General features: G+C 50.2%; 2 protein-coding genes across 7 annotated transcripts in view; one reads left to right on the plus strand and one right to left on the minus strand.

The window, feature by feature from the left end:
• The first annotated feature begins 38 nt into the window (after window positions 1–38).
• HTR6 (5-hydroxytryptamine receptor 6) lies at window positions 39–6,849 on the plus strand. Of its 3 annotated transcripts, XM_088066421.1 has the most exons (6): window positions 39–1,192; window positions 2,717–2,786; window positions 2,972–3,590; window positions 3,758–4,552; window positions 6,042–6,200; window positions 6,454–6,849. In XM_088066421.1, the coding sequence occupies exons 4-6, from the start codon at window positions 3,830–3,832 to the stop codon at window positions 6,844–6,846; spliced, it is 1,275 nt and encodes a 424-aa protein (XP_087922547.1). In that variant the 5' UTR covers window positions 39–1,192; window positions 2,717–2,786; window positions 2,972–3,590; window positions 3,758–3,829; the 3' UTR covers window positions 6,847–6,849. The 3 variants fall into 3 exon arrangements, with proteins under 3 accessions (XP_087922547.1, XP_087922546.1, XP_087922545.1); XM_088066420.1 differs by having other exon boundaries at window positions 2,717–2,793; window positions 2,972–4,552; XM_088066419.1 differs by having other exon boundaries at window positions 2,717–4,552.
• Window positions 6,850–6,852: 3 nt separating this feature from the next.
• The window catches only part of TMCO4 (transmembrane and coiled-coil domains 4), a 35,734-nt gene continuing 17,378 nt past the window's right edge, over window positions 6,853–25,208 (minus strand). For 2 of the 4 annotated variants that reach the window (XM_088066416.1, XM_088066415.1), the window contains 4 exons: window positions 24,538–24,622; window positions 20,886–21,003; window positions 17,959–18,076; window positions 6,853–10,190 (listed from right to left, as the gene is read on the minus strand). In XM_088066416.1, coding sequence (XP_087922542.1) covers window positions 9,804–10,190; window positions 17,959–18,076; window positions 20,886–21,003; window positions 24,538–24,622 — 708 coding nt within the window. In that variant the 3' untranslated portion in view covers window positions 6,853–9,803. The remainder of the gene's footprint in view (window positions 10,191–17,958; window positions 18,077–20,885; window positions 21,004–24,537; window positions 24,623–25,208) is intronic. The other 2 variants (XM_088066417.1, XM_088066418.1) reach the window with 1 other exon arrangement.

Here is a 25,208-nt window from a genome sequence, read left to right on the forward strand (position 1 = left end):
GTGGGATCTCTGGGATCTGTGGGATCTGTGGGATCTCTGGGATCTGTGGGATCTGTGGGAGCTCTCCCATCACGCCACCTTCTCCGGCGCTGTTGCCACTAGGTGACAGTCTTGGTCCGGCGTGTTCCTTGGTATCCACACGCTCACGGCCCCCGGGAATGCTCTGGAATGTGAACTCGGACAGGGGGAACATCCCTTCGGGGGAAGGAGGGGCTGGGACCAGCGGGCTCTTCCCAAGAATGTTTGGATCAGGCATTGGAGGTGCCCTTGCAAACCTCTGTTCCCACTGATGCCAGGGCAGCGTGGATGTGCCCTCAGGAGCCATCAGTGACGCTCCTTGGGCTGGCTCTGACCCTGGGGAGGGTCCAGCAGCTCCAGGAGGGGTCAGAGGCTGTGCTGGGTCAGCCCTCAGTGCCCTCTCCGTGAGGCTCTGGGGTCTCTGCACAGGTTGGAGAGCAGCTCTGTGCCTCGGGAGGTGGGACAGGGTCTGCATGGAGGCAGGAATTGCCACAGCAAAGGGGATGGGCTGAGCAGGGAGGGCCTGGCAAGGCTGGAGGTGCTCTGTGGGTCACTGTGATGATTTTGGGCTGTGAAGTGTCTTCCCAAGGAAAGGAGCTTTACCTGAGAGCCAGGAAAAGGTGGAGAAACCCCTGGTGGTCACCGAGCACCATCATGGGGCCCTTTTACAGAGGAAACAGGCTGGATTTAGCAGGGGGCTGTTCCTGTAAACCCCAGGAGCTGCACTTCAAGGTGTTTGGAGTCTCCACCTCCGTTCCACACAAGCTGAGCTCCAGCAGGGGCAGGCAGTGGAGGGCTGGTGTGCAGATGAAACCAGAACTCGATGTAGTTAGCCAGGCTCTGCCCAAATTCACACCCAAGGAGCCATCCCAAGGAAGGACATCCCGAGAGTGCCTTGCACTGTTGGACATCGCTGTGTTACACCCTGGTCTGCCTGGATGTCCTCACCGAAATCTCTCAGCTCCCAGTTTGGCTTTCTCTGCCTCACCATTTTTTTTGTTTTGCCATGTTGATGCTTGGGTGGCTGTTGACAACCTGGTTTTGCTTTCCCTGCTAGTGGTGCTGGAGAGCAGAGCTGGTGGAGTCCATGATCCCTGCAGATGTGTCCAGAAACGCAGCACAGGGAGACAGCCAGGACAGCTGCTGGCACGGAGAAGCTTTTGCAGGGACAATGGTAGGATTTGGTCTTCATTTCAAGGCAGGTTTTTTAAAAACCCATTTTGCTTCAATCAGTTCAGATTCCCTTCCCCAGCAAACACATCCAAACCAAAACCTCCCATGCGTGGAGGATGAGCTGTGGATGTTGGGAAGAGGCTGCCCAGAGAAGCTGGAATCCCTGGAAGTGCCCAAGGCCAGGTTGGAACAACCTGGGGTAAAGGAAGGTCCATGGCAGGAACTGGGAATGGGATGAGCTTTAAGGTCCCTTCACACCCAAACCATTCCACGACTCCGTGACTCTGATCCAATCTCCTTCCCAGAAGCAAAAGCTCTGGAGACAAACTGGGATGTTCCTAATGCTGGGATGAGAAGGAAGGCTGGCTTTGCACTGTGCCATCACTTCCTCACTGTGGATCCAGCTGGGATAAATCTGTGCTGCTCTGTTCACTTTTCCTGCCTGGGGAGGCTGCTCAGGGTGGGCTCGGGGTGGGGTTTCCCTCTGCTCCCAGCACAGAGGGGCTGGGGAAGTGAGGTTTTCCTGGGGGGAAAAGCTTTTCTAAGGAAACCTCCTGCTGCAATCAGAGCCTGGCACGTGCAGCCCTGTGACAGCGGGGTGGCCAGGGAGGTTTGTCTGGGAGCATCCAAGGAGAGGATCCTGGGGAAGCAGAGGGAGGGCAGAGCCTGTCCTGGCACAAGTGGCAGTGGCTGTTTCCCAGTGGCAGCCTGACACGGAGATCCCAGCGGGATAACCCCGTGTGTTTGGGTCCCTGCCTCCCACCTCCCCATCCCTTACTCAGAAATTATTTCCAGGCCTGGAATGCCCATTCAGGAGCTGGAAAAAAAACCACAACAAATTTGTTGGAAAGGTGATTGGAAAAGCAGGACTCGGTGAAGAGGCTGATTTCTGCTCCGGGGTGGGTGCACATCTGGCTCTCACCCACACATCTGCAGCACAGCTTCCCAGGGAAGGGTCAAGGAAAGCTTTTGGGAGGAACGGGCAGCAGCTGCCTGTGCCTGGCCCTGGGGGCACAGGGTGGGTGCCAGGGGCACACCCTCGGCTCTCAGGTCTCTGCTGGAGCCACTGCCCTCAGCCCTGGTCTCCCCCAACAGAAATCACGGCCATTTGTTGGGAAAATCTCACTTTTGGGCAGCTGGGTCATTAAAAAACCCCAAGCAGTCCCTGCCCAGCAGCCTGAGGTGTTTGCCCCGAGTGTGGAGGTGTGGAATTCCCAGCAGCACACAGACACTCAGCAGGGTTTGCTGAGCTGCCTCCTCTCACTTGTTGCCTCCCAGGGCAGGTTGCTGTGGCTCCATCCAGGATTGCAGGGAGGGAGGGAGCTGGGCTGCCCCGAGGCCACTCCAAATAACCCTGGAGCAGAGAGGCCAGGCTCTCCCTCGTCTCTGCTCCTCCATCCCTGGCTGCAGGAATCGCTGCTAGAATATCTTCCAGCGAGTCCTCTGCCTGCTTCCCGAGGGCTGTTGTGTGCAGCTGTTGGTTGTTTTTTTTTTGTTTGACTTTGGAAAATTTTGCTTTTTATAGCCCAACGTGGAAGATGGAGCCTGGAACTCGGAGCTGCCGGCCGGGTTTGGCCCCTGACCTGCTGGACCAGGTGCCAGGTGCCTCCAGGCAGGGATGGAAGGGACGGAAGGGATGTCAGGGATGGGAAGGATGGCAGAGCACGGGGCTGTCTCTTTAAGGCAGAAACGGGAACTCTCTGGCTGCCACTTTGTGGAGTTTAGCCCCGATCCCTGTTTTCATTAGCGCTTCATTTCATCTCCTCCTCTCCCCCCCCAGCCCCACCTCCTGGATCGGCATTTCTGCATCCTTTGTGTGCATCCCCAGCAGCAGGTGAAAGTCGGGCTGGCACCTGCACACACCCACTCTCACACCTCCCTGCGGGCTGGACGCTCCTCTGCCGCTGGAGACATCCCTTCCACACTCCGGATCTTCCTCCTCCCGGCCGGGCTCGCCTGGGAGCATCCCGCTCCTCGCCTGAGGCTGCTCCGCCGCTCCTGCACGGAGCGGCTCTGGCAGCCCGGGACAGAGCTCTGCAGGGAACCCGGCTCAGCTCGGGGGTGACAGCTGAGCCTCGGGGGGCCGGAGCATCCCGGAGTCCGGAGCATCCTGGAATCCAGAGCATCCCGGAGTCCAGAGCATCCCGGAGTCCAGAGCATCCCGGAGTCCAGGGGATCCTGGCATCTGGAATATGCTGGGATGCAGAGCACCCCCAGCAGCTGAAGTATCCTGAGTGCAGAGCATCCAGAGCATCTCGGTGTTGTGTTATTCCCTGCTCCAGAGCATCCAGAGCATCCTGGCATCTTGAGAACGCTGCCATCCAGCTCGTCCCCAGGCTCCAGAAGCAGCATCCAGGGACATCCCAGAGCAGGGGGATTTACAGGCACAAGGAACTGCTGTGAGTAAAGGGGAGGGGAGCTCGGTCCTGCTGATCGGCTCCTGGGAATGTCACTCTGCCCCGAGTGCCACTGAAGAGACAGAGTGGGGGAAGAGAGGGAGAGGAGGAGGAGAGGAGGAGGGAGGACGGACCCAGAGAGGAGAGAGATGATCCTCCTTCATCCCCAGGGATGATCACGTAGCACAGGCCACGCCGGAGAAGGTCCCCAGCCCCAGAGCCAGCCCTGCCCCCGGCTCCTCATGGAGGGGGACCTGGGGGCCCCCAATGCCAGCGTGCTGGGGGAGCACTCCCTGCTCGTGGGCAGCAGCTGGGTGGCCGCTTTCCTCTGCTTCATCATCCTGCTGACCACGGCGGGCAACTTCCTCCTCATCCTCCTCATCGTCACCCAGCGCTCCCTCCGCAACACCTCCAACTATTTCCTGGTGTCCCTCTTCATGTCGGACCTGATGGTGGGGCTGGTGGTGATGCCCCCGGCCATGCTCAACCAGCTCTACGGCCGCTGGGTGCTCAGGGGGGACTTCTGCTCCCTCTGGGCCTCCTTTGACGTCATGTGCTGCAGCGCCTCCATCCTCAACCTGTGTGTCATCAGCCTGGACCGCTACCTGCTCATCACGTCCCCGCTCAGGTACAAGCTGCGCATGACGTCCTGCAGGGCCCTGGCGCTCATCCTGGCCACCTGGAGCTTGGCAGCGCTGGCCTCCTTCCTGCCCATCAAGATGGGGTGGCACGAGCTGGAGTTTGAGGTGCGGCCCCTGAACGTCACGGGGCTGGGGGATGAGGATCAGTGCCGGCTGCTGGTCAGTCTGCCCTACGCCCTGGTGGCCTCCTGCCTCACCTTCTTCCTGCCGTCCGCCGCCATCTCCTTCACCTACTGCCGCATCCTGCTGGCGGCGCGCAAGCAGGCCGTGCAGGTGGCTTCCCTCACCTCCAATGTGGCCACCACCGACGAGGCCACCCCACAGGTAAGGCTCCCTCAGGGGCAGAGCCCACGGTTTGGGTCCCTCGGCTGTTTCTGCCTCCTGGATGGCCTCGGGGTTGGATGTGACAACCGCAGGGAGGGAGATTTTGGGCACCACGCACCTCCCTGACATCCTCTGAGGTGCCCCACGCCTTGTCCCAGCAATGGAGAGCTCTGAGAGCTGCTCACAGGCACAGAAATAGCGTAAGCAGAAGCAGAGAAATAAATAAGATTCAGGCAAAAATGCTCAGCAGTGCAAAATAAACGCAGTTTCACCCCCCTCCTCTTGGCTGGCGTCATCCCCGAGGGGTTTAATCTTATCTGACTTTCCACTCGTAAATCTTGGCCGTGGTGGGTGTGAGACATACGGGGGAGAAGGATTTTAACTAATAGCAAATGCCAGATTCCCGAGAGCACCTTATTTTGAACAGAAGCTTCTATTTTTGCTACCTGCTCTATAACAGGAGCTGCCAAACCCCTCCTCGTGCGCTCGCCGGTGGAACCGGAGTGTGTGGGTTTTATAACAAAAACGTGGCTGCACTTGTTTGTATTTCTCCAGGAGAAGGTAATTGCCACTAAATCTAACAGCTTTAATTCCCTGTAATAGGCTTTATTGACCTTATATCCTACAGGGAAAAGGCAAACTTAATTGCCTTTAAATACCTTGATTTAGTTTGTTCTTTCTGAGAGCAGAGCCAGGACTCCGGCCAGCTCCCCCACACGTGATGAGCTGCAGCAGACGGTCAAGAGGAAAAGGAGGATTAAAGAAGAAACAGAAAATATCATAAAGTGTTTATTTTCTCACAGGATGCCAGGTTTTTGGATTCCACAGAGTCAGGGGATGCTCAGGGCTTTGCTGTGCCCAGGAAGAGCAGCATCCATCTCCCCTGTCATTCAGCTGAGGCCCAAAAGGTTCCCTGAAGCCCCAAACTGGCTGAGGAACAAGGTGTCAGCCAGGGAACCCTCAAATTTCATTTTTTAACCTTTTTCACCTTCATCTCATTTTAGAGATTTTTGTTCTCATTTGTTTTTGGGCCAGAAGCTGAGTTGAAACAGGGCATCATTTAATTACAGGGGAGGGCTGAGATAATCACTTAATTTTAGATTGCAGGAGGGGATGGAGGGCTGGGTTGTGCTGTTTGGAGGCTGAAATATTTCATGTCCTGCTTTTAAAACCATGATTAGTTTTTTTGCTGTAATCAGCAGCTGGAGCTGCCTGTTTAAGGCATGGACTGAGCTGGGTTTTTCTCTAAAGAGCAGCCTAATGACAAACACCCTCTTTTACAGGAAATAAAATCAGTGTTGAGGCTTTCTATTGCTTCCCCTTCCTAATTTGTGCTTCAGGGCTTGCGGTGTGTGTCCAGCTGCCGCCCCTCGGAGAATGGAATCACTGGCAGGGCTTTTTGCAGGATCTGGAGCCCCAAATGTCACTTTTCTCGGGCAGAGGCTGGTGGTGGGGAGAGTTGCCCACCTCTCCCTGTCTCTGGCCGCAGGTCCCACGCGCCCCGAGCCAGCCCCTGACCGGCAGCGAGAGCAGGAGGTTCAGCAACAAGCACAGCAAGAAGGCTCTGAAGGCCAGCCTGACCCTGGGCATCCTCCTGGGCATGTTCTTCGTGGCCTGGCTGCCCTTCTTCGTCACCAACGTGGCACAGGTAAGAGCCTGGGTGGGAATTATGTCGGGTTTCCAGAAGTTTTCACTTTGGAATCCAGCTGGGTTCAATTGGAGGCACCAGAAGGTCTTGCTGGACCTCTGGGACCAAGGATGCAATTCCCCAGGGAACAACAGCAAGGAAAAAACCCTTCAAATGGGATTTTAATGTTTCCTTTGAAAGGGGGATGTTGGTGTGCTGGGGAAACCCCTCTGGGCTGGGGCTGAGGCTGCTAATCCCTGCTGTGCCCATGCAGGCAGTTTGTGGCTGTGTCCCGGCTGGATTCTTCGATGTGCTCACCTGGCTGGGTTACTGCAACAGCACCATGAACCCCATCATCTACCCACTCTTCATGAGGGACTTCAAGAGAGCCATGGGCAAATTCCTGCCCTGCTGCCGGCGCTCGGCGGAGCCCCGGCCCAGCGCCATCTCCCTGTCCATGAGGAACTCCAACAGCGGCCCCCGCGCTGCCACGTCCCTCAAGAACGTGCTCACCCTGCAGGCTGACACCGACTCTGTGGGCTCTGGGGCAGTGGGGAGCGAGCCCAGGCTGCTCCCGGCCGGGCCGGGCCCTGGAGCTCGCTCCATCGGCCTTTGGGATGCGGAGCCCGCGGACGCGGAGCTGCAGCTTGGCACCCCCGTGGCCTGAGCGCGGCACACACAGCTCTGTGTGCTGGGAAGGATCCCCCAGGAGCCCAACACAAACCCTCTGGGATTTGGGAGCCATCTCCCAGATTCCCTGTTCCAGCAGGCGGTGCAGCTCGGGGAGGGGACGGTGGCCCCGGGCACTATCACAAGGAGGATCAAACCATGCCAAGCCAGGTGTTGCTGCTGAATTAACCTGCCTTGTCTCTTTTTCATCCCTCCTGTGCTCACCACCACCATTCCTGAACCCTTCCTGTGGCCTTTCCACCTCTGGTGAGCCTGAACCTCAGATTCCAGACTCTGTGGTGCCCTAACCTCAAACCAAGGCTTGGTTTTGCACGCACACAGCTCAGCAGATCTTCTCTGAGTGCACCGAGGGAAGCGGTGGAAAAACATCCTCATGGACGAGAGGTCTGGGGCTGCTTCAGCAGGAACACGGAGCTTTGGGGCTACACCACGTCCTCCTGGAGCTGGATCTCACCCCTGGAGTCGTGGCTGTCTCAGGCTGCTGTCGCACAGCGCCGTGTCTCGTCACGCAGAGCTGCGCTGCGGGGGCTCAGTTTGGTGCACAGTGTCCAACACTGATTTTTGGATGTTCAGTGGGGGTGTGGGGTGACACTCACAGTGCCTCTGTGGGTGTCTCGCAGTTGTAACGGGATCAGCTCCTCCCACAGGTTCCATCCCGCCCCTGGCACAGGACCACCTCACTTCCCTCCAAAAATTCCTCACGGCCTCGATGATGCAATTAGAAAATACACTTTTTTTCCTCCCTTCAAATAAGAATCTAAAGGAATATTTTAAATTACAATGCCAGCCCCCTCCCCAGAGCCATAAGCAGAGGGAACGCTGAGTAAATGTGACAAGTGAGCATTTAAAAAAATCAAGAAAACAAATTATTTTAGGAAATTCTTCCTCAAGTGCCTTTGGGCTGGCAGTTGGCTGCTGTGCCCTCCCTGGACCCTTCACTCCAAGCCTTCTGCCTAATTCCAAGACTGTTCTCCTGGAGCTCCCTGACATCCAAACAGACACAGAGTATCCCTGGATACGGGATGCTGGAAGAAGCAGCCACACACCTTCAACTGAAACACTTCCAGTTTCCTTTCCACGCTGCCCACGGATGTTCCAGAACTGGAATTTGTATGACCAACCCAGCATTTCTTTGCCACAAATCCCTTGGGAGCCAGGGATGAGTGACCAGGACACACCGAGGACTCAAATCTCAAACTGCTCCATGCACTTGGAGCTTGGGGCTGGTGTTGAGCACCCAGATCAAGATGTGCATCTTCCCACAGTGGTTTTATATAAATACAAGCTTGGACTACAACCTGGGTTGAAAAGGAGTTGAAAAAGGCTCTGTGGAGTTTGTTAGGTACCAAATCAGCCTCGGGAGATGGACAGAGAGAGAGGGAGAGTCGCCTCTTCAAGCCAAACGTTCAAAAGCAATAATTCCTTACTGTCTCAGGCAGTTCTGTGTAATTGTGGACAAACCCTGAGACGAGCAGAGAATCTCATCCCACCTCTGCAGCCAGTGGCACCGACAGCAGCTGGAAAAGCAGCCCCATCCCTGTGGGATCCCACAGCCAGTCCCTCTGGTCTCCGCAGCAAGGCTCCAGCTCAGAGCTGGGCAGGTCTGAGCCCCCTGGGATGATGGGTTTGGGGAGAGGAGTTGCCAAGCACTGTAACCAAACCATGGTGCTCTGCTGAGTCACAGCATCACCCCCAAACCCTGTCTGACTCCATGAGGAATGATCTGCAGGTAAGGTTTGCAGGAAGCTGGGAATGGAAGGAGAGGGGGGATTAACGTGGCTGCTGGGTCAGTGGGGAGGAGGAGGAGGAGGAGGAGGAGGAGGAGGAGGAGGAGGAGAACCCTGTGTGAACCCAAACTGGAAGGTGCAATCCCAATATTTCCCCTCTCATGAGTCAACAGGATCCCCCAGATGGGGGTGGGAGAGTTTGAACTCTCCCTTGTGGCAAAGCATAAAAACCCCAAAAGTGCCCCAGAGGAGGGTTACCCACCTGCCACACTCCTGCCAGATGCACTTGCCTGGGCTCAGCAGCAAAACAGGCCAGAAAAGGGGCTTTTATGGAAGATATTGATCATTCCCACAAGGTTCTGGAGCTGTGCTGGCAGGGGATGTAGAGCTGGGTCCTTCCCTCTACTCTGAGACTGGGGATGAAGACAGTGGAGCAAATTCACTTTTCTGGAAGGAGGTAGAAATCAAACAGATCCGTGTTCATCCTGTGCCAAGCACTGGTTTTGTTCTAAGCCAATTAAAATGATGTCTGGATGGGGCTTTTAAGGCTGGAGATGTCTGTGGGACACAAAAGCCAAGTCTCAGTGGGTTGTTGGCTTGGAGAGCCTGAGAGGAATTTTCATAAACCATCCAAAACCTCCTCGATTTTCCTGCTGCTTTCACCCAGGATCCCAAACATGTTTCTAACAGGAAAAGGGCCTCCAACACCACAGCCTGGAGACAGAGAAATAATCTTGGAGATGAGAAAGTGCCTGAGCCCTGGCAGCAAACCTGCAGCAGGCAGGGGAAGGAAGCCTGGCAGCCCAAGCCTCTCCCCTCCTGGTCAGCAGAGCCGGAGAGCAGATGTGGATCCATCCAGAATGGGGCAGGTAGAGCTTGGAACACACCTGAGATCCTCAAACCAAACTCATCTCCAGTGGAAAAATGTTTTCTAGCAACAAACCCCTCTCTGTGAAATGCCTAAAATCGCCTCAGAGCCACCTGCTCCCCCCAGCCACAGCAGGGACACGGTGCCGAGGGGTGCAGCTGCTTCCTGCAGGGATTTGGATGGGATCTGTCGAGGATTCCCGAGGAGCAGGGCAGACTCCGGCAGGAATCAGCCCTCTCTCGCCTCGGGGAGGTGCTGTGGGTGGCTTTCACCCAGTGCCACACTCTCCTCTGGAGGGGCTGGAAACTGCAGCTCCACCAGCTCCATCCTCTGGGAATCTCAGTGCCATGGATGTGCTGACAGCGGTTTTTGTGCCGGCTGAGCAGCTCTGCTGTGATTTTCTCCTTTCCCCGCTGCCTGCTCCTTGCTGTCCGTGCTGTGTGAGCAGTCTGGGCAGGGAGGTGAGGGCTCTCCCCGGGCAGAGCTGGAGGAATTCTGTTGGTGAGTGCAGCTGGCTGGGAGAGCCTCACCCCCAGCCTCATCCTCCTCTTTCTTGGTGTTTTTCTCTCCCTGAGCCTTGCTGCCAGCTGCCCGCTGGGATTTCTTGGCTTGAGGGGAAAAACGACTGCCACTGCCCTTCTCCATGGGCTGGAATTCCTTGGTTTTAATGCCCACAGCTTTTAGGATGGTGTCCATCTGCTTCATGTAGTCCAGGTGGCCGTTTACCTGCAGGGAAGAAGAATCCTGTGAGTGGAGAACCCACAGGGATCCAGCTCAGCCAAGTCTTTCATCCCAACAGCCACCACTGCCTTGGGTTTGGCTCTGACAGATGGAAAAAATGAGGTTGGAGAAAAAAAGCACAGAATCATGGAATTGTTAAGGTTGGAAAAGATGTTTATGATCATCAAGTCCATCATGCTGAGGCCACCACTAACCCATGTCCCCAAGTGCCACATTCACCTGTTTTTTGAACACTTCCAGGAGTGATGATTCCACCAGTGGGTAAGTGCAGGTGTCCATCGAGCAGCCTGAAGTGGCTGCAGTGTTTGGGGCATGCTCTGGTGCTGGATGACTTTTCCTCTGAGATGTTTAAAAGCCTGGGCCTGGCTGAGTTCCACCCCAAAAATCCTGGGTGCCAAAAGGCTAAAGGAGAAGCTCTGCCATGGGGAGAGACACCCAGGCAGGAGAGTTCTCTTAGTTCAATTGCCTGCTCTTGCTAAAGGTGTCCTCCAGGTGCCTCAGCTCCCTTGTAAAAGCCAAGATCATCTTATTTAAATTAGGACAGAGTCATTAAGCCTCACACAGCTCCCAAGCTGAGATTCTTGGCTGGAAGATGCACTGATCCATCCCTCCCTGTATAAAACCGGGAGCGCAGGAGTTACGGCTTCATAAACCAAATAAAGTCAACAGTACACATAAAAACCCAGACAGTTTTATTGTAAGATGAATTCCACAAGAAGATAACCCCTTCTGAGATGGATATTGTAAAGTTCCCTTCCAATCACGGCACAGGAGGAGAGGAAATCTCCTCTGCAGGTGATTGTCCCTGATGCTAAAGGCCACGTGGCTGGGGAGGCTGAAATTCCTTCCCCATTCCAGGTGTCCCGAGCGTTTGATGCACCAACAGCATCCCCAGATACTCCAGCATCTCTGGTAAATCCAATTTTTAGCTGTTTAAATCTTCCTGAGCCAGCCAGAGAGCTGTCCTGGCCTTTTATTTTCCCAGACCTTGCTGGTAATTAGGGAATTTGCGTGGCAGGGAATACCCATAACCTCAGTGCCAGGATTCCTGCTCCTCAGACACTCCCCCAGGAAGGGAGGTGATGGGAAGAGCCCTTCACAGAGCTCTGTAAAGATCCCAGCCCTGCACCCTCTGCTCATCTCCTGCTTGCTCCTGCCTGGTGCCAGAGCAATCCTTCAGCTGCCCCTGGATCCCTGGAAGTGTTCAAGGCCAGGCTGGAAAGGGCTTGGAGCAATCTGGGGTAGTGAAAGATGTCCCTGCCATGGCAGGGGGTGGCACTGGATGGGCTTTAAGGTCCCTCGCAACCCAAACCATTCTGTGGGATTCATGCCAGCACCGGGGATCCCAGCACACCTCTCCCAAAGCTAAAGAAAACCTTTCCTCCACAAAACCAACCCCCCAAGCTGTTTGTGTGAAGCAGCTTTGGAGGGGCACATTTGGCTGCACTGAGGGCTTGGAGCAAACAGAAGGATTTAATCAGCACATCAGGAATACAAATATGTGACTTCAATCTGTCCAGATGGCTCAACGGGCTCTGGGTGTTTTGAACAGATTAGTTAATTAAAATAACCATGGAAGGACTGGGAGCTGTGGACATTGTCCTCTGGAAAAGGAGGACTGCTCAGTCAGAGGGGCTGGAGGAAGGAATGAGCACAGCCTTGGGTAAGGTGGGTAGAGAGAGGAAGGAACTGGAGTTACTGGGAGCAGGGGCTGAAGGCTCTTGGTTTGCTGCATTCAGAACCTCTCCAGTCACACCATCTGCCTGCCCTGCCTTGGGAATTCTCAGCCTGTTGTTACTGAGTCATTAGTCAGAGAGAACAAATTTCCTTTGCCACCCTAAGGACTGATTTTTCATTACTCCTCAGTATCCAGCAGCTTCCACTAAAACAACAGGGAATTCCTCTTCCCTGAGCACCACAATCCCTGGGAGAAGCAGGGTGTGAGCCATTCTGAGCAGCTCATGCAGCTGAAAGAGAAGCTGAGACCTTGTGAGAGTCTGTGCCTCCTGCAGCTCTGCTCACTCTTCCAAGGAAACTCACTCCTTTCTCTAAAGGAGAGGATTCCATAAAACTGGACCAGAGCAGCCCCTGAGAAATATAAAAGGAGGGAGGGAGGACTCTGCTGCACTGAGCCACCAGCAAAAGAACAGCAAACAAACTGCCTTGCCACTTTAAAGCCATCCTGGTGGGAAAACCCAGCAATTCCAGCTCTCTAAAGCCTGTTTTCATCTTCAGCCTGAAAGCCTGAATTCCTCTGCTGGGCAGATGGTGCTGGAGATGGGAGGGGAACATCCACAACGTTGTCAATAAAAACTTTAAAGGGAAATAAAGCACTATTTTAATATTTGTTGGAACAAAGTGCAAGGGGGAACTTAGGACAAAAGGAAGAGTGTGCTCACCACCAGAGTAAATACATTTCTGCTTGTTGTAAGGAAAGAAGTGGGGTGGGTTTATTGGGATTGTTTAGGTGACTTCTCCCAGCCATATTTGACTTTACGATTGCTTTGACTCACTGGGAGCCACGAGCCAGCTGCCTCTGGCTCCAGTGCCATGCCAGGTGATCTCCAGAGGACAAAGCTGGTGGCTTTGCCCAGGGGGATCCATCAGCCCATCAGCTCAGCAGGTTTGGAAAGGTTTTCAAGTCCAAATCCACCCCAAAGTATCAAAAATGTCATTGAGCACAATCAGTTGTGATGATTAAACTGCCAGAGAAGTGTTTCTGTTGGACACAGAGGATTAAGAATCCTGGCTTCTCTCTGGTTCGACCCCCAGGAGCACGTCCTGGAGCAGGGAGGGCAGGGAAAGGGCTGGGAGAAAGGAGACATTCCCCAAAATCCTGGCTCTGCCATGGGCTCAGGCACAACACTGATGTCACAGGGACAAGCTCAACACAGCAAGATAACACATCACTGCTCACTCCAGAGCCAAGAACCTTCAGATCCCATCCAGTGTCCTTCAATAACAGCTCCTCCACCCATCCCGAGCCAACACAGGAGTGCACGTGGCTCCAAATGCTCTGCTCAGCTTCCCTCCTGCTCCCCCTCACCAAACCCCCCGTGGATTCCCAGGGAATCACTGTGGAGGCAAGCAGTGTGGTGGGGAATGCTCAGTCACTCATACACCTGAGAATTTCACTGCTTCGAGGTGTTTTAAGCCCATCAAGTCCAAAGATCAACTTTATTCTGCAGCAAAAGATCCCCTCAAGTTCAAACATCTCTGCAGAGCTTGGTTATTTCAGCAGGAGCAGCAAGAACCTTGAAGTGGATCCTTCAGGATTCCCTTTTGGCTAATACTGTCTGTTTTCACAGCAAATAGTATTTTATGGGGGGGTGAAGGAGTTTCTGGAGCAAGCTGCAGGTTCTGGAGCTCGGTGGATAACCACAGCTCACCTCCCAGGAGCCCTCACCTGCCCCAGGTGTCACACACAGAGTGAAACCAAACAGCAGAGCCAGCTCTGGGTGTTGCTGTTTCCACTCTCCCTTTCCCAGAGTTACAGTGACTGTGTTGTCCAGGACAAGCACTGCACTCCAGCCCTGCCCCAAACTCAACTGCTGGGTCTGGGAGCTGTCGGTGCAGAAGGGAAGAAGCTGCTGCTTTCCAAAAACTCCTCACTTCTGGATGCTGCCTCCACACAGCCCAAGAGGTGGCACAGCTGATGGATTGCAGGGCTCCCAAACTCTGCCAGGCTATCCCTCAAAATCCAGTCAGCTCTGCCAAGCTGGCAGGCTCCTCCAGTCACAGATATCCCCACATGTCAGTGAAAGCCTTAATTCTGAGTCTGGCTACATCCTGCATGACAGAGAGCATCCGCAGAATCCCAGAATGGTTTGGGCTGGAAAGGAGTTTGAAGATCCAATTCCATCCCTGCCCTGGCAGGGACACTTTCCACATTCCCAGGTCGCTCCAAGCTCTGTCCAACCTGGCCTTGGGCACTGCCAGGGATCCAGGGGCAGCCACAGCTGCTCTGGACACCCTGTGCCAGCCCTCCCCACCCTCACAGCCAGGAATTCCTTCCCAATATCCCATCCAACCCTGATCTCCAGCAGTGGAAGCCATTCCCTGTGTCCTGTCCCTTTTCTCAAAGTGAGGACAGTGAATGCATCCACTAATTCACAACTTGCAATTTAAATGGATTTATTAAAAAATTGATTCCGTTCATCAACTGAATGGATTCATCAATTTGAATTTTGCACCTGCAGCAGTGGTGAATCCTGGGCATCAGAAAGTCCTTGAGAAACCAATAAAAATATATTTGAGGAAAAATTGATAGAGTTGAATTTATTTTGGAAATCCTGAAAATGCCATTTGCATTATTCCTCTTTAATAATGTTTCTATTTCTGCTCTGACAAATTGAAGGAATAGATTTATTCTGCTGAGGCTCAGAGGCTTTGCTTTCACATCATCCCTTTGCACAATCACAATCCTCGTGGACAGAATAAAGCACTCAATTCTTATTTTTCTGCTCATTTCAAAACTCACTTGACTGGTAAAAGATCTCTTTTCATTGCAGTGATATTTTTTGAGCCAGACTGTAATTTTTTTCCTGCAATCATCTTTCAGCCACAACAGATTGATCCAGTCATTGTCACCTCTGGGGTGGTAATTGAGGGATGTTCCCCTCAGACACCCTCAGGCAATTCCACACCAAGGAAAGAGCTTTTTCCAAGACTTTTTTTTTCCATCAAACTTTGATATGTTTTGTGTTGAAAACTCTGAGCAATCACTGGCTTTTGCTGGATTCATCCACTGCTGAAAACCTCTGCCAGCTTTACACTCAATTTACCTCCAGCAATTCCAAGAGGAAGATGGAGAGGAGTAAAATACAGAATATAACAAGAAAACCCAGGAAGCAAATGGAAGAATCAAATTCTGGAGGTCTAAGAGGACATTTAGATTGGATATGAGGGAAAATTTCTCCATGGAAAGGGCTGCTCAGCCCTGGCACAGGGCAAGGATGGAATTCCCCTCCTGGGAGGGATTTAAAAGCTGTGTGGATGTGGCCCTTGGGGACACGGGTTAGAGGTGGCCTTGGCAGTGCTGGGGGAACAATTGGCCTCAATGGTCTCTTGAGAGCTTTTCCCCCCTCACCAATTCCATGATTCTAAGATCCATCCCTGCTCTCCACTGGACTTTCAGCCACACCTTGCCTCTAAACCTGCAAGTTCATCCTTGATTTCTGCTGCTGTGAAACATTCCTGACCTGTTGCTGACTCCTGAGCCTCCCTGACGGTGCTCCTTGAGCGGTTCTGCAATATTCAAATATTAATTCTGACTGCACTGAACAAATTCCCCTGGGAACAAACAGCAATCAGGATAATCCCCTGCAGCTCCACGACTTCCTTGGTCTCTAACAGGTGCTGTCAAATAAATCCACAGAATAAATCAGCCTCTTTGTAACCATGAGGAAGGATTTTATAACTGCGTTTGCTGAGTGGGAGGACGTTTTTCTCTCTGCTTTTTCACTGACAGTCAGATAAAAAACACACTAATCGAGAGAGACATGAGACAGAGGCCTCAGAGGTGAACTCCTTTTTATACTGAGGGTAATAACCCTCCACTCATTTGAGGATTCTGGTGTTACCACAGCAAAGAGAACCAAGCTGTTTGGATCCAGACCAGCTGTCATTATGGATGGACCAGGAGATGACAAAAATACTGATGGGTGCCTTTGTAGTATTTTCATGCTGAGCACCTTTGCATCAGCTATACTTTATTCTTCTATCACAGCTTGTCCTTCTCCTGGCAGGACACTCACAGGGATCTCCAACAAGGGCATCTGCAGGGGTGGAGCTGGTCTCCATAAAGTAAATACCTGTAGCTCTATATATCTCTAAATATCACTAGGTATTTTTCTGTTATGCTACTGCACTGTACTTGCAGGAAAATTCATCTTTGCTTTCTTGCCACTTTAAAAAATATTTCCCCTGGATATTTCCTTCCCCATTCTTGCTCCTTTTATTTCTAAAATGTTCACCAGAATGCACTGTATTTCTTCCCGTGGTCTGGAAAATGGATCAAGGCAATGACACCTGCTTAACATACGTTTTTCCTCCCCAAAGCTTTGCAGTGAGATGAAGGAAGTGTCAATTCCTTCTGAAGAAGAGCAGCTCTGGGACTGACTGCTGGCAGCAGGCAGCCAGGATGCAGACACACAGCCTTGGGAGATGTGCAGGGAGCAGCTCTGCAAACCTTATTCATTCAGCTGAAATGTAAATGCTGCTCCTCTGAGGGGAGGGGACAGGCTGCTGTGATCCAGGCAGGATAAAGTGTGCAGGGTTTTTCTGGGGGGGTTTCATGCTTCCAGGAAGCAGAGGGTCATGAGAAGGAGGGTCTCTGAAGAGAGCTCAGCAAGAGAGGGGTGACATGGACTGACTGATAGGAAACGTCACCCCCGTGCTGCCACTTGGCATCTTGGACCATTTTCATTCCAGCAACAGATGTCAGAGAGCAAATGAGTACTGGCAGCTCTGGGCCGGTGAGAAAATAGATGTGGGAGTGTGTGGAAATGCTGACAACCCAAAGAGATGCAAAGATGCATGGACCATGTTTTAAAACCTCCACTAAACCCCATCCCCCTGGGAAGCTCCTGTTTTGTTTCTCCAAGTGTCTGTTCTCTCTGCTCAGCACCAAGCCCTGTGTGTGCTGCCAAGGGCTGTGCACAGCTCAGCTAGCATGAATGAAATGAGCTGAGAACACTTGGGTATTTATAGGAGCAGCAAGCTGGTGCTCCAGAAAATCTAAAAGCTCTTCAAAGTGCCTTTAGCTCCAGAGCAACACTGACAGTCCCTGCCAGCTTGTGGGGACACTTGGGAGGAAGAATCACAGCAGGAATGCCGACCATGGAAGAATCCTGAGCTTTGTGCTGGGCATCTTCCAGTTTGCAGAGAGCAAACAATAAATTAAAACATTAAGACATGGAAAAAACACAAAGGCATGTCCAAGATTTCTGTGGATATGGATATACAAGTTAAGTTTTCTGTGGAAGAAACAGCAATGTGGTGATGAGTTTAAGATAATTGAGCTGAATATTGCTTAGATATATTGCCAGCTGTTCTAACAGTGGCTTATCACTAATGATAGCTTTGAGGAAGCTAAATGTTTTCCAGCTATACCAGCCAATCTCTCCCTGTTTCCTGGAGACACACACTCCAAAAAGGCAGCAGGACCTGGCAAACCAACCATTGCTATCACAGAGCTTCTGTAATTCCAAACCAGTTCCGGCTCCTGCAGCCCTGGGGACCAAGGTACAAGGGCCAGGAGCCTGCCCCTGGCTGAACCTGAGCAGTGTGGAAGGCTCCACCAAGATAAGATAATGGGCTGCACCCACCGTGCGGGCGCGTGTTTGAGATCCACGTTTCCCAGCTGCTGATCCCACCTCACATGGTGATCCACACTCACAGGGCTCGGGACTGGCTCTTTCCAACCCAAACCATTCCATCATCCTGTGACAGCAAGGCCCTTCTAGAGGAGTAATTGTATTCCCACCATGAGATATGTCAGAACCAAAAAAACCCAAACATATCCAATAGGAGAGGTAGATTGTCTCTACTAGATTTGCTCAGTGTTGAGTGCTAGCTGAGCCAACAGAATCCAGAGGGAAGTGTGGAAAAGAGTTCTCCCAAAGACAGGAAAGAGGGACAGTGTAGCTAGAGGTGCTCTCTTCAGTCCCCAGCTTCCCCAGCGCAGCGAGTGTGGGGTTACAGTGCTGCAGGCAAAGAATGATGGACAAAAACTGAGAATATGAGAACTTACCACAGAGGAAAGGTCCACGTTCACCATCCTCCTGTCATCCAGGTCGACTGGCTGGAGGCCTGCCACGTTGAGCTGGACAGAGGAGGTTCTGTAAACAAAGCTCAGCAGCCAGTCCCCCCTGGAGGCAGAGAAGAGTGGGAATAAATCCTGTTGCCATGTGGAATCAAAGAGTTCCAGAACAGACTGGGTTAGAAGGGACCTTAAAACTTATCCTGTTGCACCCCCTACCATGGGCAGGGGCACCTTCCACTTGAGAAGGTTGCTCCAACCTGACCTGGAACACTTCCAATGTGTTACTACTCAGACTGTGAGGAGGGTGAAGTGCTGGGAAGCACAGTGATATCTGGACCAAGACCTGCTGCAGGTCTGCGTGATGCAGCAATCACACCAGCAATCACTTGCTGGATTCAGGGCAGGTTCCTGGGACACAAGGGTGTAAATCTGAACTGAATCCTGATCCATAGCTGTCATCTCTTTATCTGCAGTGAGTTTAAAAATCTGACCTTTCTGTTTATGTTTGTGTTTGCTTAGGGATTGCACATTGACGTACTTAATCTTTTTCATGTACTGATAGGTTCTCCAGCCCATAAAGCTGTAAAGGTGATAAGACCTACAACACTGATGTTGTGACATAAATATGGACTGTGAAGCTCTTGGGAGTGCTGCTGGTTTATAGGTACTGTAGAAATACATGGCTTCAGTGACAGAAGTAGGAAGAGTTCATTCCCACTCCAAAGCAGTGCCATAAGTCACTGTGATAGTTTCAGGGTCAACTGTGGCAGGAGGAGAGAAGCAAATACAAAACTCTTCTGAGCTGAGCAACAGCATAAAATCTGGGCACTGAAACACCACTGTACAGAGCAGATTGAAGTGGGACACGAGTGGGATTTGTGCTCTGTGATGGCAGCAGGTGAAATGCTCCTGGCACAGGTGCCCATTCCTGGCTACTCCCAAATAATCCACACTGGGAGTTGTAAGTCTAAGCAGAGCCCTGCAAAACCTTTACAACACATTCACACATCTCAGGTGTGGGTTCTTCCAAAAGCTGAGCCAGTGCAATTGATTTGGGTGAGGTTTCCCACCGGGAATTTGCAACTCTGCTGTTAAGTGGGAGGGGACAGCTCCGACAGCTGACAGGGCTCTCACTTGCCCTGTCCCCTCATATTCCAAAGCCACAGGAGAACAAGAACTGAAGCTCAACAATTGGGCTCAAATCTGATCTCACAGGAATTCTGTTCAGTGTAATTCATCCAACCTAAATAGTTACTCCTGAAGTGACAGAACGAGGCCACCCTTTGTACAAGCAAGAGACCAGAGAAATCAGAATCAGGTGAGGCCTTACCACAAAATGTTTATATAATCTTTCTTTCCACCTCAATCCTCACAGAAATTCCCCAAATCTCTCAGTTCCCTCCTCTAGCTGCCCCCATGTTACCTGAATAACCCTCTAGACACACACACTCTGTATTTTATTTCAACAGCACAAGGCAAACTATAGAAGATCTTTAGAAGAAAATATAACAAGATCTTTTTTTTTTTGTATCTGTGTGTTATAGGAAATGGATACACCGAGCTATTTACAGTGGAATTTCTTTTTGTAGAACACAGAGAGGAACAACATTTTCTGGGTAAACTCAGTTAAATGCAATGATTTCTGTAATTTATGGCTTCTTGGAGGAACTCAGAGCACTCCCAGGGAGGCAGCTTTTCCTTATGGCACAGGAAGAAACACTGCAAGTGGTGTTTACATCCAGCATCCCTGAAAATCCTGGGATCCAAAGAGGACAAAAGCAACACTTTCCAGCCTAGCCGAGAGACAGGATTGATAATTTATTGTTTTAAGCTTGAATACTTTTAATTCATTTATTTAGTTATTCTTTCTAAGTGAAAACACTCTGTTAGAATCACAGTAACACAATACTTCCCCACCTTCCACGTACGTGTGTAGGCATCCATATGGATGCAAGCATGGAAAACACCAGCAGCATTTTCACCTCTCCTTGACCTGAGGGCTCACAGCTTTATAAACTGTCTTGACTTGCAGGTTCTGTGTTAATTTTCTTGCTTGATTATCTCTCAATTTATTTCCCCATGCTCTTAGTCTTCCCTGCTTCATTCCTTGGTTTTAATTTCCCCTTATCTAATTGTGCTGGTAAGCAGTGTTCCTGCCACAATTATTTTCTAAGACACAGTCATTAGGTTTGAAGCTGTCACTTGAATACTTAATAGCTTTTCTGAGATTGTTTCAGGTTTCTGAATCTCCCCCTTCTCACCCAGCAGCTCCCATAACTGCACAACAGTTGTCTGCTTTTATTTCTAAAATGTTTTTAAATGTGGTTTTAAAAGGCTGGTGTTTGTTTTGAAGGCAATTTTTGTATTCATTCACATCCTCACTAAATTTGCTACAGCTATTCCAGCTATTCTTCCTTTGCAAGTTAAATATCTTGTTCATGTGGACTATCTTGACCAGAAACCCACTCCAGATATGAAACCCTTCAATTTGCTTGAGCTCCTTCCCATCCATGGTGATTTTCACATCTTTTCCCCCATAAGCAGCCACAAGTGAACTGCATCTTAAAGCTTTTACAGATTCTAATTCCCATTCTTTAAGCCAGTGAACTTAACTGTTGTATTTATGGTCCTTCACACAAAGCTGAGATTTCAAGGGGCTTTAGAATATATCAGATTACACACACAAACACACTGACCCAGCTTTAGGCTGCAAGAACACTGTCCCTCTATGGCCTTCCAGTGGCACAAAGAGCCAAGAGCTGCATCCAACAGCTTCCAAGTGCCTCCTGGAGCTGCCATCCCCAATGGATCTGAGGGAGAAGCCTGGAGGGACGAGGCTCTGGCACTGCTGAATCAATGTTCCATTGGGATAAATACCCCAAACCACTCCCAGGCTCACAAGAGCACACACTGACCTGCAGAAGCCATTTATGATCCTGCCTGACACCACTCTGGTGAGAGCTTTCCAGTGCTTGGCTTCTCCTTCCACTGGAGCTCCCAGTAAGACAACATCTTCAATGATGCCTTGTGAGCCTGTCAAGGTGAAAGCAGAACAGTTCAGGTTTAGAAGATGGATCAGAAAATATTCTTGTATGAAGTGTGTTCGGATGTGCACTACAGAAAAGTCATCATTGAGATGGCTCTGATTTGAAAGGCAGAAACAGTGGAAAGGAGGATCATAAATAAAACTTGGCATACATCTTAAGTGTCCACAATTCACCTGGAGTTAGTGAATGTGAAAAATTGAGATCCTCAGACGGTGCAGGAGAGAGAAGTGGCCTGGCCTCTGCCCAGAAAGATGTTGTTCAAGCAGCAAATCTCTGGGAAGGTTTGGAAACCTCTGGAAAGGTCTTTCTGCAGACTCACTAATGTGGGTTTACACAGAGCTTCAAAACAGGTGAAGGGGTCTGAGAGCCCACAGAGTGAGCAAATGTCATACATGAAGCATGAGGAACTCTTCCCACAGCTGATTCTTTGAAAAACATGACCTGAACACGCAAGAGGAAATCACAAATTCTTAATATTGATTTGGAAGTAGCAACAACAGAGGCAGTTGCCAATACCCAGTGAAGATCTATCAAACTGGTTTGATTTCCTTCTGCTGTAACCTGAATGCCCAGGGCCTGATTTGCTGAACAGCAATGTTGATTTTTAAGCACAATAAATCTTCCTCACTTATCAGAGAGCTGCAGCTGGGCAATTTCAGGAGGAATAATGATGGAATGAGGAATACTGGGAAGCTCTGCTGCTTTCCTAAACTCCTGAACAATATATCAGTATCTTCCATAAATCTTTGTAAAGAGAGATGAAGCCTCTGATGCCACAGCAGTTAAATGGAAGACTCATGAGCAGAATATTCCAAATTCGTACTCTGCATCTGTGGGACACCAGGCTCCACAGCTAAACCAAACTTTTGAGGGAGAGGTGCTGCCTGGGTCATTTTCAGATGTAAATCACTTAGCTTCCTTTCCCTGATAGCAGTAAAGGATTGGAGCTGCTTGCAGTGCCTGCATCCTTCTCTGCCGTGTAAATCCCCGTGCCTGACAAATCCAAATGAGCTCTCCTGGAATTATTTCTTATCACAGAGCAAATTTTGCACCAATCAAAAAGAGCAAAGAGCAATTCAATTCTGTGAGTGTAATCTGTGAGCAATAAAGCCTTGTTCCCATAATCATGGGCAATCAAAAGGAAACCCAGAGCCATGCTAACGGGAAGCTCGTTCCAACCAAGGTTCTAAATTCCACGTCCATGGCGTGAGCCAACTGAATAAACAAGCAGCTAATTCATCAGGATCCTGAATATATGGGCAAGCTTTTGTTTCTCTAGTCTTTTGTCTAGCTTATTGCTTGCTTAGAACAAAAAAAAAATGTTTAGTCTTGGCTGAAAAATGCTCATTTTCTTTTAATGTTGACAATATAGAAACCTGGGAACAGATTACTGGCCTGCAGAGCAGCTGAGGCTAGAGATAAATGAAATGTATTTCACAGTTTGTAAATCTTTTAGATGATGAAGAACAGTAAAGTCTGCAAAAGGAGTGAAAAAAAAATATTTCATTAACCATTCAGCCTCATAAAGAGTGGCTAAAGAATAAGGAGTTTTATAAAGGAAAAATTCCAATCAAGTCCAAGCAGGTGAGAACAGAGTGAGAATGAGAGGCCAAAATTCAACCCTGATTAAGATGATTTCTGCAGAAAAGGTGTGGAAGAAAGAAGCTGTCCCAGCCACCATAACCAATCCTGGGAGCTGGGCTTTGCTGTGCCTGGGACAGGGAAAGCACCTCAGCACATCAGTCCTGGCTGGAGGGAGAACAGGGCTGGAATTCAGCTCCAGATGTTCCAGGGCAGAGCTGGCAGCAGCATTCCCAACACTGAGCACAGCAGGGATCACAGCCCAGTGGGATCCTGGTGACATGAACTGTGACCAGTACCGAACACCCCGTGTGTGACACCTCACTCCTGTGACACACAGCTGGGTTTCAAGGTGCAGTCTCTGCTGGTAACAGCCATTATCAATTTGCGTTAATTTGGTAATTATTTACTAATGGGAATCACGATGAAGAAATCAGAGCAATGATCTTCCCATGCAGTAACGTGTCTCTGATGTCTCACTGACTCCAGCTTCTGCCATGATGTCATTTTCTGGAAACCTGCTGAGCTCTGGCTGCCGAAGCGATCCGTGATGAAGTATCCAAAGGTTATTCCATTGCTTTGCAGGGAAGCATTTGAACACTCTGAGTTCCTGCCATGGTGTTTCACTGACCAATCCATCATTAGCTATTTGTCCTCAGAAATGCCACTGCCATCTGGATACAGAGCCCTGCATGACAAGGCCGGGTGTTCCTTTCGTGTGAGACATCCAAATCCAAACCCAAATCAGTCTCAGCTGTCCCAGGTCCCAGCTCTGCTCCTTCTGTGGCTTGCTCTGGAATGTGCCTGTGAGAACGCCTTGGCAATCTGTGCTAAACATGCTGCTTTTCATCTCACAAACAGCTCAGCTTTCAGAATTCAATTAGGGAACTGAAAAATCAGTGTATGGTGGGAGCTGTTCTGATACATCACCACGGTTTCTTTGGAGTGGCAGCCAACCTTCCAGACCCCTAAGGATTTCCTCCCTAAGCTATGGGCTCGTGTCATTCCAGAGCCTGCAGACTGAAATAGAACCTGGAAATACCTCAGCCCTTGGAATTCTCACGACACAAAACTAGGGCCAGATTAGGATCTGGGTTCTGGCTCCAGTGTAACTCTGTAAGGATTATTCTGGATTTGATTAGATTTATTTTGAGAACAGATTTCCTGTATTTGAGGATTTCTGTCTTAAATCAGAAGTGAAGTTCTGGCACACAGCTGTCAATCCTGACCTTCTCCATCCTCAATTGACTCTATATCCACCTTCTTGGACTTTACTAGACATTTTCCTTTATGAAATTCCCTGTTTATGATTTATTGTGAAGCTAAAGTTAATGAGTTAAACTGCTGCGTGGGGGGAAGGCAGGCTGCACACACTCACTGCTGACTCAACTCCAAGATACAATTTCCATCAACTGATCATAATGATATTACTCTTTCTTTTCCCCCCCTAAATTAAAAATAGAAATCTATTAATAAACAGAACCACAATGGGTAATAAATTGACAGATGGTTTTCTACTTGACTTTGGGGGAAAATTACCATGAAAATAGCAGATGACAGTGGCATTTCAGTGACTTAAATGGAAGGCAGGACTCAGGGAATCAGATAGAAGAGCTGCAGAGAGCTCCCAAGAAAGGCAAAGCATTCTCTGCTGGGATCAGGCAGTGCATGGGCAGCTCCAGACTGATCACAAATGTCACGTTGTTGTTTACAGACCAAATGATTCACTGAAACCCCTCAACTGAAGACTGTGGATTTTCTTCTGCTGGACTGGGGCAAATGACAGCAGAATTTGGCTCCAAAGGCATTTAAACCTCGGGGTTTTTTGGTTTTGTCCTGTCCTAAAAGAGCCAAGCTCTGTTTTTCCTCTTGGAAGAGAAATTTCTCCACCAGGAGTAAGGGAAATAAAGGAAAATAATAGTTAGAAAGTGAATGTTACCTTTTTCCTGAGCCATCTCATGCAGGCAGAAGTAAATGACTCTGGCACCCAGGCTGAAGCCAATCAGTGTGACAGGTCTCTGGCCCTGAGAAGGAAAGAGAGGAAAAAATGCCACCAAATTGTGTTTTCTCTGGAAAGAGAGGCTGGGCTTGGGATCCCCGAGAGCCTGAGACACAGAGCACCTGCTTGTGCATCACTTTTGAAATACTGGAGAAATTAGGCTGGTTTCAAAGGGATCAGGTCTCCTGATAGTTATGCCCAGTTCAGTTTGGAGACTTCTACATATCTGAGTATTTTGTGTTTTGATCTTCAGAAAATCAACTGAAAAAGAAATCTAAGGATCAGAAGTTACAACAAAGCTGATGTTTCAAACAGAACCAAAACAGATGCTGCAGTTGGTTAGAAATTTCCAAATGAAAACCTTATTCAAGGAACAAAATTTCCCTAGAAATGTTTCAATACACAGAAGAAGAAGCCATAACACAAAATACTGACTGCTGAGTGACAGCAGCAGCATGCAATGGTTATAAAAAATGATGTGGCTTTTAAGCTCTAAGCTTTTATTTTGAACAGCTTAATAAGATTTTCTGTAAGATTAAAGGGAGCCTAATCCCAACATCAATGAAAAATGTTTTTTGTAATATCCAGGGAGCAGGTGTGTGATGGACACC

The sequence above is a fragment of the Pseudopodoces humilis genome, chromosome 24, assembly GCF_049639895.1.
Source record: "Pseudopodoces humilis isolate 2021_Gansu_Grassland_sample_001 chromosome 24, ASM4963989v1, whole genome shotgun sequence".
Taxonomy (NCBI): Eukaryota; Metazoa; Chordata; class Aves; order Passeriformes; family Paridae; genus Pseudopodoces; species Pseudopodoces humilis.

Bases quoted from the DNA above. Each gene is read 5' to 3' on its own strand.
- HTR6 (XM_088066419.1), top strand. From the start codon at position 3,830: ATGGAGGGGGACCTGGGGGCCCCCAATGCCAGCGTGCTGGGGGAGCAC. The intron at 4,553-6,041 runs GTAAGGCTCCCT...CTCTGGCCGCAG, and splicing joins CCGACGAGGCCACCCCACAG to GTCCCACGCGCCCCGAGCCA. The intron at 6,201-6,453 runs GTAAGAGCCTGG...GTGCCCATGCAG, and splicing joins TCGTCACCAACGTGGCACAG to GCAGTTTGTGGCTGTGTCCC.